This window comes from Macaca thibetana, chromosome 11, assembly GCF_024542745.1.
Source record: "Macaca thibetana thibetana isolate TM-01 chromosome 11, ASM2454274v1, whole genome shotgun sequence".
Classification (NCBI taxonomy): Eukaryota; Metazoa; Chordata; class Mammalia; order Primates; family Cercopithecidae; genus Macaca; species Macaca thibetana.
Window position 1 is genome coordinate 11117179 of NC_065588.1, and position 16442 is coordinate 11133620.

The 16442-nt window shown below is 37.7% G+C and overlaps 2 protein-coding genes across 2 annotated transcripts in view; one reads left to right on the forward strand and one right to left on the reverse strand.

Annotated features, from left to right (window-relative positions):
- Window positions 1-16442, reverse strand: part of MAGOHB (mago homolog B, exon junction complex subunit) — a 1022454-nt gene that overhangs the window by 422004 nt on the left and 584008 nt on the right. The gene's annotated exons all lie outside the window — the stretch shown is intronic.
- LOC126930787 (salivary acidic proline-rich phosphoprotein 1/2) lies at window positions 323-3329 on the forward strand. The gene is made up of 4 exons (XM_050748292.1): window positions 323-437; window positions 1368-1403; window positions 1763-2082; window positions 3238-3329. The coding sequence occupies exons 1-3, from the start codon at window positions 374-376 to the stop codon at window positions 2062-2064; spliced, it is 402 nt and encodes a 133-aa protein (XP_050604249.1). The 5' UTR covers window positions 323-373; the 3' UTR covers window positions 2065-2082; window positions 3238-3329.

Consider the following 16442-nt stretch of genomic DNA (forward strand, 5'->3'; position numbering starts at 1 on the left):
AAAGGCACAGTGGAAATCAGAATAGCAGTCTTCCCAAACAGATTGAAAACCAAATGATGTCAAAAGTTCAATTCTGACACTGTGCTGATAGCTTGGACACAGTTCTGTCAAAACATGTATCCAAGTCATAGTTGTACCTTTTAGAAATTAGACACAAACGACGTCCTACCCAACCCTTCCTGCTGGGCTAGAGTCCCAAAAGAAATGAGGGATACACTTGACCTGCAGTAAGCAAAGCAGAACCCAGTCTCTGAGGTGATGAGGCCCACCCAGTAGGGAGCTCAAATGCGCCATTGTTCTGCTTGTCTTTATAAAGGGAGCTGACACGTTCTCCCAGCACAAAGTTGGGAGTGACTCCAGAGCCTCCTGCAAGATGCTTCTGATTCTGCTGTCAGTGGCCCTGCTGGCCTTCAGCTCAGTTCAGAGCTCAAGTGAAGGTAAGACCAGTTGGGGGAAGAGATTGTGACTCTGATTGGGATTTAGGGGCTCACACTATAGAGGGGGAAAGTGGAGGGAAGAGAGGAGGATGAGAAAACAGATGGGACTGCAGAGTTCTCATGCCAAGGATCAGAAGACCTGTTGTGCCTTCATTCCTCATCAAGGCCTCATAGTTTATTGATTGCACAAATAGAACCCGATAAAGAATTTGTACCAGGGGAGTGAGAGAGTGAGATTTGCATTTATAGAGACAGGGGACTGCTGTGAAGGACGTGGAGAATGCAAGACAGAGTCAGGGAAGTGCAGCTGTGAAGATCCTGTACTGATCTCGGTAGACAAAATGATGCTGGCCTTGCTGTACAGTGGCTGAGCATCATGAAGGAGATAAACACATGTCAGAGCTACTGCCGAGACAGAGAAATGGGTAAAACACTTGTCTCTGTCTACATAGAGACAGACAATAACCAGAGTGAAACACTGGCATTTTCTTCTCTCCTGCATGTAGTATTTCAGGGTGCTGGGAGTGGCATGCGTCAGATTGTATCCAAGTGGTTACTTCTGGTGGCTCCTGTTGAGAAAGCTTGCAAACATAAGCAACATATTTACAGATGAAAGAGGGCAGAAGAATCCCCAAATATGTCATTGAAATACTCAGGGCAGTTTAACTAAATAAGCACGAAGGCTTGAGGAATCATAACAGGACCAACAGGGGCCCTTCTCTGTTGAGTTCCTGGTTGATGCTCAGTGTAGTAACAACCCTGCTTCCCCTTACGTCTTCCTCCACTTCCAGTAGCATCAGACAGTGACTGATGAGGTCACAAACGGACATGCACAGGGTGTTATCAGAGGTCCCTTTTCCTCGTAGGACACTATGAGCCCCGAAAGATGCACGCAGTAACTTTTCCCATCATCCTCTACTTCTTTTCTAGATGTCAGCCAGGAAGACGTTCCCTCCATAATATCAGGTAAATTCCAGTAAATTCTCAGTAAATTTTGTCTCCATTTTTTCCTGAAGAATTGATGAATTTTCAAGTGTCTTCTTATCAACATTTTCTTCTCAGGAATTGACTAATGTCAGTGCCTCAGAGATATAAGTAGTTTTCTCCCAACCTTGATTCTGGGGACCATGAACAAAGAAATTTGATTTTTCATCACCCTTATGTGGATGAAGAGGAGTTCTAATCAGGAAGCCTTGGGAATCGGGGAGGTTGGGAGTTGAGACGCAGGTCAGGGAGAGAAGGGCTCTGTGGTGAAGACAGAGAGGTATGAACACAGGAGGGTTTTCCAGCTCTGAGCTCAGCTCTTCTTGTTTCAACTCACACAGATGAGGAAGACTCTGACCAGTTCATAGATGAGGCGCATCAGGGACCACCTTTGGGAGGACAGCTATCGAAACACCCTGCTGGTGATGGAAACAAGGATGATGGCCCTCAGCAGAAACCACCCCATCACGGAGGCCACCACCACCGTCCCCCACCTCCTACAGGAGAGCCACAAAACACACAGAAACCAGGAGGCCATCACCATCATCGTCCCTCACCTCCTCCTGGAAAGCCCGAGAGAACACCTCCACCTTCCCAAGGGAGCCGCCCATCAAGACCTCCAAAGGAGCAGTCTCCCCAGTAATCTAGGATTCAACGACAGGTATGATTCCAGTTTATTATCCATCGAAGGCTCCAACTGCTACATGTAGCTCTCCAACCTCATTGTGCCAATGAGTCCATTGAAAAGTTGTTAATACTGCCTTGTCCTGGAACACATTTCTAAAAATTGTTATTCAGATATTCTTGTATATGGTATCAAGATCCTGTGTTTTACAGAAGCTCTTGAAGGCAATTCTGATTTTGGAAATCACTATGTTCAAATTACATGTCTTAAATAACGTTGATGATGAGGATGTAGAACCATGTTCTCCTTTTGGCTCTCTATTTTCTTTCCTCAAATTCAAAGACTCCCATTTAAAGTTTTCACCTGGACATGCTTTGCTCAGTCCTGCCTCACATCAGGCTTTCATCTTCAGTATTCCCGCTAAATAGTCCTTGAACTTTCAGCTGTTAAATGGTATCTCATTTTTAAAATACTTACATTTAAAGTCATACATGCATAAGCTAACAAAAACTAATCTCAGTGAACAAAAGGGTACAGAGCCAAATAATAAGAGCCTAACTCATCTTTCTTCCCTTCTATCCTTCTCAAAACCTCCACCTTTTAATCTTTGGAATCTACTTTTTGAAATATTTATTGCTACATAAATATATATAATGCTTTTATTACAACCACTTATACCATACTCTATATTCAGATTTGTGTCTTACTCATAGGAAAAATTGATTGTTTAGAAAACATTCACATGAGTTCATTTAGATCTCTTCAGTGTTTGTTGGTTAGTTTGTTTTTACAATTGTATACTATTCTATTGTTTGGTGGTTCCAAAATCTATTTAACCAATCCCTGTCACTGGACATTGAGGCTGGTTTCACATTCTCACTATTACAGGATATGTTACAGCGCCTATCTTTGTAAAAATAGCCCTTACATAAGCAACAGCAACAAAGCGTGAACAACATAACAATACTTGTTTCTCTTTCTCATCTAAGCAACAGTTTAAATCACATTACCTGCAATGGCTTAAAGAGTGAACAAAGAAAATCTTACTAAGGAGAAGGGGGCTGTAGAAAGGATAGAGGGCAAGAGTAGGGACTTGCATCTCCCTCACTGCAGTGCACCAGTGAGGGATTAGACATTTCCTGCCAGGTCAAGTGTTGTCTATAATCTTCCTTGTTTGTTTGTCTTTTTCAGGAAGTGAATAAGAAGAAAACAGTGTTTCAAACGCCATGACACACGTGGTCATGCTCTAACTTCAGTATACCAATAAAACAATCAGCTTGCAATTTCTGATGGTGGTGTCTGTTTCTGAGTGTTTGGGACTCTGGAATCTGAGAGCCACGTTCACATTGTACGAACATCCAGGACCCCTTCTCCTTTATGTTTCCAGCAAGCTTCTCTTCTCCTTATCCTTAAGTCATCTGCCTGGGGAAGGAGTTCCACTGTTTCTTTCCTTCTCTGTCTTCTATAGCTCGAATTTAAATTGTACAATTATTTTCAGGTCATTTCCTGATATTCCAGTAAGCTTATGAATGTAAGAAAAACAATACCAGTGAAAGAAAGTCCCAGAAGCTGAGAGAAATTTTAACAAGTTCAAAAGTAACCAATTTTGTTTTCTAGGGAAGTGAGTATGGTTCTATGCCTCTATTCCCCAGAAGCCATTAGACCTATTTTCCCCTATTTTATCTTTGATCAGTTCTATACCTGCCTGTGAGTTTTACTATTCGTAAGAAAACCTAAATGGATTTCATCAGAGGCAGCATGACTTGAATAAGCAAAGAATTTGGAATCTCTCAGATTGTAGTTTAACAACTCTCTCTTGCTAACTCTGGACTCATAGGAAGCTACTTACATCTCAGAGCCTAAGTTTCGTCTTCTAAATTTTTGAATAATCAAAATGACTCCCCTAAAGGATGAAGACTAAGCAGATCACATACATGGAAAACTAGTGGATATCGTCATGTCTGCTTCCCACTAATGATTTTAGGAAAGAACAGTGGACATGAAATTGTGAGGAATTAAATGCTCCCAAGTTAAAAATCTTAAGATTTCTTTGTCAAAAAATTTAAGTGCAATAGTCTCTGACATTGGTTTTCTCTAGGCTTTCAAACAAAATAGGAACACATTGCGTATTCATATTTTTTTTTAGCATTTTCTTTCTTATCAGGCTCTTTGTAAAATTCTAATTAGTTCTTTTTTAAAAAAAATAGTATCTCCTTATCGAAATTTAATTATGACAATTAGAAATGCAGACTTTTGAAATCTAAGAGATTTCTAAAGTGTTAGTTAATATAGCAAATTATTGCTTGCATAATGTCATTTTTTTCTTTGTACCACCCAAATTAAAATATCTAGAATGAGAAAACAGAGAAGCACTCTAATTTATAACAGACAGAAAGTCTAGTTCTTAAGCGAAAATAAAAGATACAAACATCTTATAGTTTCATTAAAAAAGCAGAAAACAATAAAAACTTCAGAAATGAGAGGGAGAAATTAATCACAGATATGTAAAATTTTGAAAAAAAATCAGAAAACATGATGTAAAACTCTTCTGATATAAAAATTTCAATGACACTAATTTTACTTTAATGTAAGTTATCAAATATGACTCAAGAATTGTCAGAAAAATTGAATGTAAAATAAACTAAGAGGAATGAATGATGTTGAGAGGAGACTCTCTGCAAGCAACTGTCACTGTCATCTCCAATGTCAATGAACACAGAAAATTCTTATGTTGAATTTGTTAAGCATAGGAACAGATATCTCTAGTTTAAGTTTTTTGAAATTATAGCAAAGGCTAAAAACATTCAGAATTCATTCTGTGAGGCTCATTCATGAAAATAAGTAGACCTGCAAAGGAAAAATACTCAGAAGTAAATAAACAAGTCAATCTGTGCAGAAGATAATCCACCATGTTGAAAGAGGATGATAAAGATGGCTCAATATTGGAAAATTGCTACTATCTCAACTGATAGCCTAAGTGCTTTCACTAAGAAGTTCAAAAACAATCAGAACAGAATGATCTCACCACAAAAGCCACCAAGTTGACCAATCCATATGTAGTTTGAGCCCGGTTCTCTCCTATTATCCTAGGTGAAGCCTCCTTGCCTCTATCTTTTCCATTCCTACTTGATTTTTCATCTCATTGCCTAATCAAGGATTTTGATTCTGCACATGATCCTTTTGTCTCCTGAATCTTACCTGTATGCTCCATGGGATTATTTCCAGCAGCACAAACTTGCTGAAACAGCTCTCATTTTTACTAAGGTCTCCCTAAGGCTCTTAATTCTTCCTTACTATGACATTATTTGTCTGCCTTCCTTATTGCAAAGTTCTTGAAACATGTACCTATAGTATCATGTCATGTCTGCTCCCCAATAATGATTTTAAGAAATAATAGCAGACATTAAATTATGAGGAAATAAATGCTCCAAGTTAAAAATATTAAGATTTCTTTGTCAAAAAACCTAAGTAAAATAGTCTCTGACACTGCTTTTTTCGAGGCTTTCAAACAAAATAGGATGACTTTGTCTCCTCATATGTTTTTTAGCATTTTCTTTCTTACCAGGCTATATGTAAAAGTCTAATTAGTTCTCTTTTTTCAAAAATAGTTAGTGCCTGCTGGTATGTTGTCTATACTGGTAGACATTTAAAATGGAAATTTAATTATGACAATTAGAAATGCAGGCTTTTGAAATCTAATAGCTTAGGAACGTGTTGGTTAATATAGGGAAATATTGCTCACATAATATCAACCTTTGTTTGTGTACCACCCAAATTAAAATATCTAGAATGAGAAAACAGAGACACAATCTAGTTTATAACAGATGGAAAGTCTAGTTCTTAAGCGAAAATAAAAGATACATACATTATGTAATTTTATTAAGTAAAAAGGAAAAAAATACAAACTTCAAAAATGAGATGGAAAAATGAATCATAGAAGTATAAAATTTTGAAAAAAATAACAGATGTAAAACTCTTCTGATATAAAAATGTCAATGACATTAATATTACTTTAACATAAGTTATCAAATATGACTCAAGAATTGTCAGAAAAATTGAATATAAAATCCTAAAAGAAATGAATGATGTTCATATAGAAAACTCTCTGCAAGCAACTGTCACTGTCATCTCCAATGTCAATGAACACAGAAAATTCTTTTGCAGCATCTGTTAATCACTATGAGCAGATAATTCTAGTTTAAACTTTTCTAAATTATAAGAAAGGTAGCATTCCTTCAGAATTCATTCTGTGAGGCTCATCAATGAAAATAAGTAGACCTGCAAAGGAAGAATACTCAGAAGTAAATAAATAAGTAAATGCTGTGTGAAAATAATCTACCATGTTGAAAGAGGATGGTGAGAATGGCTCAATATTAGAAAACTGCCACAGTCTCCTCTGATAGCCTAAGTGCTTTCACTAAGAAATTCAAAAAGAATCAGAACAGAATGATCTTACCACAATAGCTACCAAGTTGACCAACCCACATCCAGCTGGAGCCCAGTTCTCTCCTATTATCTTAAGTGAAACCTCCTTGAGTCTATCTTTTCCCTTCCTACTTGATTTTATATCACATTGCGGAATCAAGGATTTCGATTCTGCACATGATCCTTTTGTCTCCTGAATCTTACCTGTATGCTCCATGGAATTATTTCAATCAGCACAAGCCTGCTGAAGCAACTCCCATTTTTACAAAGGTCTTCCTAAAACTCTTAATATTTCTTTACTATCACATTATTTGCCTGCTATTCTTATTGCAAAATTCTTGAAATATATATTGACGGTATTTCCTCCAAGTTTCCTCACCTCCAAGTTTTCTTCCACGTTCATTATAGAGCCTTTCATACTTTGCACTCCAATTGTGTGACGGTCATCTTTAACCTTCATTCCAGTCAATTCAGGAATCCATTTTCAGTCATGCATCTCACTTGACCTCTGAGCAATATATCACTCTTGAACATATCTTTCTTCCTGGAACACTTTATCAACATCTCCAGGGATCTCTCACTGTCTCCACGGGTTTCTTCTGCCTCTGCTGCTTCCCACCTGTAGCTACAAGTTTATTGTCTTTCAACTCTGTTTCACCTTGGTAAATAGCATCTATATTCATATGTGTGATTTTGCCAACTACAAGATATTCTTGACTCTTCCTCATACATCACATTACATCAGGTCAAACAGACTATGCTATGTTAAAGTTCAACCTTCAAAATACATTTCTATCGCAGCCATTTTTAGCACAATCATCACTATCTGCCCATCTAAGCAAGCCTCATTTCTACCTTACCCCAAATTGCAAGTCTATTTTTTTCTCGAGTCAATTCCTCACTGTAACTACTTAATAATCATATTACACATATATGTTTTTTAGTTTGTGTCCTCCTTTATGTATTTATTTATTTATTTGAGATGGAGTCTCACTCCGTCACCCAGGCTGGATGCGGTGGCACGATCTCGGCTCACTGCAACCTGTGCCTCCTGGATTCAAGTGATTCTCCTGCCTTAGCCTCCCAAGTAGCTGGGATGACAGGCATGTGCCACCACATCAAGATAATTTTTGTATTTTTAACAGAGACAGGTTTCACCATATTAGTCGGGCTGGTCTTGAACTCCTAACCTCAGGTAATACAACCACCTTGGCCTCCCAAAGTGCTGGGGTTATAGGCATAAGCCACTGTGCCTGGCCCCCTCTTTTACACCATAAGAACAAAATCCTAATTTTGAATGTGGTCAAGTTCCTTTGGGTGGAGCCCTACCAGTCTCTGAACTAATTTACTGCTGTGTACTTAATTGATCCAGCTATGGCCACATGGCCACACTGGTCTTCCTTGTTGTTGTCTCGTTCTCCTCCTCCTCCTCCTCCTCCTCCTCCTCCAGGCTTTTTAATTGGTTCAGCTTACATGATTCTAACTGAAAAATTAATGTTGAGCAAATTTTTCACTCTGTGGATGCCCGAACTGTGGAAACAAGACCAGCTACAGAAAAGAGAAGAGGTTTCCCTGAAAATTTAAATAAGGGGGATAAAGATCCTGAAGCATTTCTTCAAAGATTTGTGACAGCAGATATAACATGGCTTTATCAGTACAATCCTGAAACAAAGCACAATCAAAGCAATGGCGATCAAGAGGTGGAAGTGGTCCAGTCAAAGGAAGAGTGGATGAGGAAAGTGCAAAGGTAATGGCAAGAGTTTATTGGGAAGCTCAAGACATTTTGCTTGTTGACTTTCTGGAGGGCCAAAGAATGACAACATCTGCTTATTCTGAGACTATTTTGAGAAAGCCAAAACTTTAGTAGACAAATGCCTTGGAAAGCTTCTGCAGAGTACTTCACCATGACAGTGCTCCCATTCATTTTTGTCATCAAACAGGGCAATTGGTGAGAGTTCTGATAGAAAATCATTAGACATCCACGTTGCATACTAATTTAGATCCTTTGGATGCTTTTTGTTTTGTAATCTTATAACATCTGTAAGGACGCTTATTATTTTTCAGTTAATAATGTAAAAAAGGCATATCAATAGCTGGTATGTTGAACAAAATGTATGACAATTTCCTTTATGCTGTTCATTAATGTGTAGAATAGGGAAATGGTTGAAAACTGGGTATTTGATGGTAGAATTGAAACAAACTTACCAAATGACACTTTTATGTTTGCTTTATTCCACAGATAACAGGAGGTAGAAGGATTAAAGATCTCCCATCCCTGTTGTAGATCTTTGCGGAGAACTAAAATTCAAATATTTATTCAACTGAGTTTTGAGCAATGTCTGCACTGCTTGAATATAAAATTAAATGTGTCTTGCTTACTTGCATGAAGACACTTATTCCATATCTCTCTATCACTTCCTTTCCTCTCCTCTGATCTCGGTTCCTTTAAGGATTTGAACTAGGCCTGAGTTATCCCTGGGTCAAGTGAGACAAAAGGTCTTACAAACTCTTCCCAAAATATTGTAAAACATCAAGGATGGTAGGGATTAAAATTGCTTATATGTGCTCAAATCACTATTCTACTTGGCTCTGTGGGAATTGGGGAAGGAGTGCTGGGGGATGTAGCATGGAGCCACTGTGATACGTGAGTGGAAGAAAAGTAAGAGACTACAAGGCTTTAGACTCCCTCGACACTGGGAGATGCCCTGTAAAAAGGGAAACCCTGGAGCATGAAGTCAAGTAAAAAGAAAATCTTTTTCGTTGTTCTAGTCTGTTTTTTTTTGTTTGTTTGTTTGTTTGTTTGTTTGTTTGTTTGACTTTGACTTGCTCTTTCTATTAGGCTGGAGTACAGAGACACAATCGTGGCTTACTTTAGCCTCAGTTTCCCAGGTTCAAGCAATTGTCCCAGCTCACCCTCCCAATACACTGGGACTACAGGCACAAACCACAAAGCCAGGATCCTTTCGTAATTTTTTGTAAAGACTGGGACTCACTCTGTTGCCCAAACTGATCTCAAATTCCTGGTGTCAAGGAATCCTCCCATGTCTGCCTTCCAAAGTAGTGGGATTACAGGTGTGAGCCATTGCGCCAGGCCTGTAGTCATAGTTTTTACCCCAACCTCATTATCCTGCACTCTGTAAATCTCCCATCAGAAGACAGCAGGCATACCTGGGTACTATAATAGACTGTAATTAAGCCGGTGTTAAACTCTGGTGTTTTTGTAGGGAAAAAAGGATAAAGAAATGCTCAAGTTCAGTTGAGGGTTGAGCAAATGGGGCACAAAAGAGAAAAAAGGATTTAGTGGATAGGGTGCACAAAAGAAAAATAAAGATTTTGTGAAGAGGATGTTCGGGACCCATGCAGTACACGCTATGTATGGTTCGATGTTAAATATACTTACAGCTTTATCTCATTACGAGTCATAGAGAATCATCCAGGCAGAAGCTCCAAGTAGAAAAATGTAAGCGGGACAAACCGCCCTGCCATCTGAACCAGTGGGTGGATCTCAATGAAGCATGAGTGCCTCTACCCTCCGATATCCAAAATTTGCCTCGTTGAAATTTTTGTGTATTTTAAACAGAGAAAATACTGTGTGTGGGGTAAAATAGAAAATTACTCAACACGCTTTACAAAATCAGAAACAATCGACCAATTTCCAAGGAGTTAAACCATCAACATATAACAACCTTGAAAAGATTTGGATGTTGAAACGATGAGACTTTCAATCACATTGAAGCAGGTGTTATAGCCTTCCATTTTAGATCAGTGTGTACACTCTCAAAATAAATGGAAAAAAGCATTCCCAGCAGGTAAAAGGAACTGTATAGTATAATGACACAGAAATTTTGATACTGGGGTATGTAACATATAAAATTAAATAAAATGTTATTGGGTGTGATCAGTAACAGACAGAAATGATGGAGGAAAGAGTCAGTATTCTTCGGGATTGATTAATAGCAATTATATACTCTGATAAACACAGGGTGAAATTTTACATACTATTACAAACATGAAAGGCTATAGCAAATAATGTGGTAATGATGAAATCTGAGCTTCAGAAGGGAAGAACAATGAGAATGTTACTGAAAGAGAACTCAAAGATATAATAGCTGAAAATTCTCCAAAACTGCAATGGGCATAAACCTACAGATACAAAAAGCCGGGCAATTGCAAACCAGAATATACCTAAGAAAATCCATGCAAGAGAGACTGTAGTCAAATTTCTGAAAACTAAAACAAATGTTTTGAAAGCAGCAAGAAAGAAATGACACCATAGCTAGATGAATACACAATATGAATAACAATGGTGTTATTACCAGAGAGCAGAATAACCAGAAGAAGGTAACTAAAATATTTACAGTGCTGAAAGAAAAAACGTGTCAACCAGATATTTATGTCCAATAAAACTACTCATCAATAATAAAAAGAAAATCCAGGCATTCTTCGAAGACAGAAAAGAAAAGTCTAAGATAATTTCTTTCCAACAAACCTATCACATAAAATGGTTCTATGAAGGTCACTAATCATAAAAGAAAAGATAGAAGAGAACATTTTGGAACGTCAGTAATGAATAACAACCACAACAATGACAATAAACCAAAAATAAAAACTGGTAATACAAAGTAGGTAAATACAAAATATCTTTCTATGCTTCTCGAGTTTTCTGCATGAGTTTCAAATGGCTCAAATGGCCATTGCTAGCTTTCTAGCATTAAAGATGGAAGAGGACTATGGAATGTGGCAAGATAGTGAGATTTTTCTCTGGCGCCTGCAGAAAGGAACTCAACCTTGAGACATGGATTTAACCCATTGAGACCCAGTTCAGATTTCTCAGCTGCAAAATTGGAAGACAATAAATTATGTCAAAGCAAAAATGACAACACTTACCGTGAGGTTAAATGCATGTAGAGATATGTTTAATATGATTCTATTACAAACAGTAGTGGTTAAGAAGACAAAGAAGCAATTTTTCCATATTTCACTAATAGGGTAAAATGTGCACACCACTAGATTGTGAAACACTATGTTTTTCATAGCTACATAACACAGAGCAACCACTAACAATGCTATATAGAGAGTCATGCAAAAAATTTACAGATCAAGTAAAATGGAATCAAAAAAACATTTTAAGGCATCCATAGGAGATCGGGAAAAAGAAAACAATCAAAAGTAGTGTAAATATGAAAAACACAAATGGCTTAGAAATACCAACAATTACATTAAATGGAAATGGTTATTAAAAGTAGATTTCTGCCATTTCAGTTTCTGACTTATACTACTGCATAGATATATACTTTAAAGTACAAATATTTGCATTACATCTAATTTTATATGAATTCATTTGCACCCTCATGTGACTATCTGGAAGAAGCCTGGGTAACTCGCCACCCTGCACTGAACCAAACCAGGTCTAGGAGAGTAAGATGCCCATCCATTGTGTGCTATGAAGGATAATGACCTCCCAGGGACACACACTTCCTCATTCCCAGAACCAATGAATATGTTAACTTACATGACAAAGGGGGATTACATTTGCTAATCAGTTGACCTGAATGTTGAGAGATTTTCCTGGATTACCTAGGGGGACCCAATGCAGTCACATGGTCCTTAAATGTGGAAGAAAGAGGTATTTTATTCTTCCCTAGAAACTCTAGCATGAAACTTAGCCTTTCCATATGGATGTAAGACAGTGTGACACATTTCTGAATTTGAAGTTACAAAATCACTTACTTTGTGGTAATGTGTTATTGCAGCATAGGAAAACTAATAAACTTTCCACGGATTAATTTCATGTTTTTGATGGCCCTGTAAAGTGTTAATGAGAGTTCGTAAAGTATCAGGGACCAATAAAATTACCATGCTTATTAACACAAGGCAGCTAAGTGACATATTCCCTGACAAAATAAAAACCACTCTCAAAATTCAATTCCAATGAACAATTATTGAGTCCCTATTAAATGGGGAACAGCTAAAAAATGTTCCTCCCCAATGCTTTTTCAATTCCCTCCATTCAGCCAGGATCAATGCCTCAGCTAGGCACATCCGGTGCTTCTCTGGATTTCTACAATTCCTCAATCTCCTAGAATTTAGTGGTGGCTTTGCTTTATTTCTTAACTAATCTATTTTGTATATATTTCATTCTTCACTATGTCCTGTGCTTATGTGGTGGCCTTGTTCCAAAGCTCAAGTAAAATGGAATCAAACCTTTGAAATGCTCCCCTACATCAGTATCTGTAGGATTCTCACTTCCTTCTTAGAAAGTGATGGATAGAAGGCAGATACTCATGGTTACTAAAATAGTTGCTTCAGTGAGAACACATGGACACAGAAAAGGGAACAACACACACTGGGGCCTATGGGGAGTGTCGGGGTATGGACAGCATCAGGATAAATAGCTAATGCATGCAGAGCTTAATATCTTGGTGATGCATATGTTTATTGCAGCACTATTCACAATAGCAAAGACTTGGAATCAACCCAAATGTCCATCAGTGACAGACTGGATTAAGAAAATGTGGCACATATACACCATGGAATACTATGCAGCCATAAAAAAGGATGAGTTTGTGTCCTTTGTAGGGACATGGATGCAGCTGGAAACCATCATTCTCAGCAAACTATTGCAAGAACAGAAAACCAAACACCGCATGTTCTCACTCATAGGTGGGAACTGAACAATGAGATCACTTGGACTCGGGAAGGGGAACATCACACACCGGGGCCTATCACGGGGAGGGGGGAGGGGGGAGGGATTGCATTGGGAGTTATGCCTGATGTAAATGACGAGTTGATGGGTGCTGACGAGTTGATGGGTGCAGCACAGCAACATGGCACAAGTATACATATGTAACAAACCTGCACGTTATGCACATGTACCCTAGAACTTAAAGTATAATAAAAAAAATGAAAAAAAAAATCTTGGTGATGGGCTGACAGGTGCAGCAAACCACCATGACCTGTGTAACAAACTGGCACATGCTGCACATGTACAGTGAAACTTAAAATAAAATTAAATTAAATTAAGAATAGTTGCTTCACCTTCTTAACAACAACAGCAACAGGGAGAAAAAAGATTGTCTTTAACATCTGTATACGATTTTATAGCTGATATTAACATCTGGTGGAAGTTTTGAATTCTTTTTTGAAGGATTAAAATTCACATTGAAAATGGTGTGAAATCTCTAGTAAGGTATGAGGGTTGAAAAGGATGAAAATCACAAACAGGTGCTGAGATGGACTCTGTTGCCTGTGGAGTAGCTGGGTTGATCTGCAATTAAGAAACAGTTTGATTCACTTGCAGTAAGATTCATTCACCATGTGTCTAAGCATTCTGCTATCTGTCTCCAGTAGAATTAGTAAATGTAGGATTCCCCTGAGTCTGTGAAAATAAATTCCTCCTTTTCTTAACTACCAAGGTGTTCTGCCATGGCTGATATCCTGCCAATGGAAATGGAGTGCAGATACACTCTCTGAGAAGGATTTGGTTAAAGGCTTGGTCCGCTCACAGTCAGAACTTCCTAAGAGTAGCAGGTGAACTGGACCTGTCCTCATAAGTTACTACTGTATTCTCTCTTCTCCCCAAGTGTGGACTCAGCTATGTGAACATGATGACTGGGTAAGAAGGGTACAAAATGGGGGCAGAATTTCAGAGTTCTACTTATTAAATCTGTCCTGGAATGTCTCCCAAGACAAACCAAAAGACCAAGAATAAAGAAACATATAAAAATAACTGGTTGTACCTGGTATTCCAGTCATGGGCTCTTCAGAATAAACAATAGTGACATGTATGAGAAGTCAGAAAATAAATTTCTTTTTTAAAGGGTAAAATCTCCAAGGAAATTGCTCTTCACTTTAAAAATCAAAGAACCTCCCTGTGTTGATATGTGTCACAGTCAGCATCATCTCTAAAAAGGAAGGTGTGGAAACAGATGGGGCCAGGACACTAGCAAAAAGGACCAGATTAATTTGGGCCATGAAGCTGCTGCTTGCTTGTTTATTCAAACATGAGATTTTCTCTAATGACCCCGTGGATTATAAAGGAAAAAAGACATAAGCTAACATTTAACATCTATTCTATACTGAGAAGTGAGAATCCTATAGATACTGATGTAGGGTAGCATTTCAAAGGGAGTATGTTCTGCCAAGTAAAAACTAGTGGATTAGCAAAAATTTAAAGTCATACAAGCAGCCTCACTTTAATAGGACCCTTGAACATCAATACAGAATAATTTCTGGATTCCCCCATCTATTATACAATCTGCAATCCCACTATGCATTTAGACCAGTGTTGGAATATAGTTAGCTCTTATCTGTAGCTATAAGAATCAGATTATTTAGAAATTGACTTCTGTAGGAATTTCTAAGTCTTCTTTTCAGAAAAAATTTCAGATATCCCCCCAACTACTGAAGTTTGTGTTGGGGGATGACCATTTGGGAAAGTGGAAGACAGAAAAAAAAAATAAAGGCTTAAGTTTAAAAAATGGGTAGAAATAGGGCCAATGCTAGTTCATGAAACTTGTTAATACCTTTTTCTTGTGTTTAGAATAAATAGAGTCTTGGAAGGGGTCTATGCAGAAGGAGGACCTCAGAGTTCAAGCTTTATTTGTTTCATGGACCATTTACATCTGACAAAAAGCAATATGTCAATCTTGTTTGGATGCTCATTTAAATAAGCCTTCAACTGTTCAACAAAATGTAAGAAAGACGTGTTTTCAGATAATCAGGGAAACCTGAATATAGATTAGCTTTAGCTAAAAAATAAAGTTAGAGAAAAATGAAAGATACATTCAAACTCTTTATGTATTTTATTATAATATTGTGTTTCTATGTCTGCTGACTAAAAAGCATAAAGGTTGTTTTTTGTTTGTTTGTTTATTTTTTATTTATTTTTTATTTTTAGAAGGAGTGTTGCTCTTTTTCCAAGGTTGGAGTGCAGTGGAGTAATGTTGGCTCACTGCAAACTCTCCCTCTTTGGTTCAAGCAATTCTCCTACCTCAGTCTCCCAAGTAGCTGGGATTACAGGCATGCACCACAACACACAGCTAGTTTTTGTATTTTTAGTAGAGATGAGGTTTCGCCATGTGAGCCAGGCTGGCTTCGAACTCCTGGCCTCAAGTGATCCACCCACCTCAACCTCCTAAATTGCTGAGACTACAGGCGTGAGGCACCAAGCCCCACCACGATTTTCTTACAATACAGAGAGATTTGCTTTGGTGGTTCTAAAGATGGATAAGTAATAGACTTGAAACCATGTACATTTGTTATAGAAAACTATATTTGTCAGCTTATTAAAATATAAAATATTATTTGTCAATTAAAATTGTTTCTAGGGTTGCAAAGACAGGTTCAGTTTACTCAACAAACTTGTGGAAATAGCCATTTGATTATGAACTTATGGTCATGTTATTTTTATGCAACCAATGAAGAAAAGATAGCAAATGCTTCTGTTGAAATTAGGAACGTAGATAATAACAATCTGCCTTGTAAAGTAACTTAAATAAATTTAAAATGAAAGAGAAAACAAATAAACAAAAGGTCTATTTGTAGACTCTGTTTTAAACTGTAATAGGAATGTGTTTCTTTATCCTTAGGGTATTGAAATGTACAGTGCATTGAACACACGGACTGATTTCTGCTCTTCCCAATATCCCAATAAACTTGCGATGAAGAAGCAAAAAAGAAATTAATACCCAAGAACAAGGAAAATGAAAGAGAAATTACAGTAAACCACAAATTTAGATCAAATTGTGGAACTGGAATGATGAATTGAAAATTAACAGAGTTTATGAATCAGCAAAACCAAACCCAGACAGGAAGAGAGAACAGTGGTGCAATCAATGTACATGGGAATACCTGGAAAATTGGCTCTGTTTTAATGCTGTATTTTCCTATCTGGAAATTTACATGTATTCAGATTGACAAATTAAACTGTGATGCAGTGTATAATCTGCATCAAAGTTTGATCATTCTTC

What these genes read in the sequence shown, in the direction of transcription:
- LOC126930787 (XM_050748292.1), top strand. Translation starts at nt 374, where the DNA reads ATGCTTCTGATTCTGCTGTCAGTGGCCCTGCTGGCCTTCAGCTCAGTT. An exon ending in AGTTCAGAGCTCAAGTGAAG is followed by an intron (nt 438 to 1,367) that starts GTAAGACCAGTT and finishes CTTCTTTTCTAG; the next exon opens with ATGTCAGCCAGGAAGACGTT. An exon ending in CGTTCCCTCCATAATATCAG is followed by an intron (nt 1,404 to 1,762) that starts GTAAATTCCAGT and finishes CAACTCACACAG; the next exon opens with ATGAGGAAGACTCTGACCAG.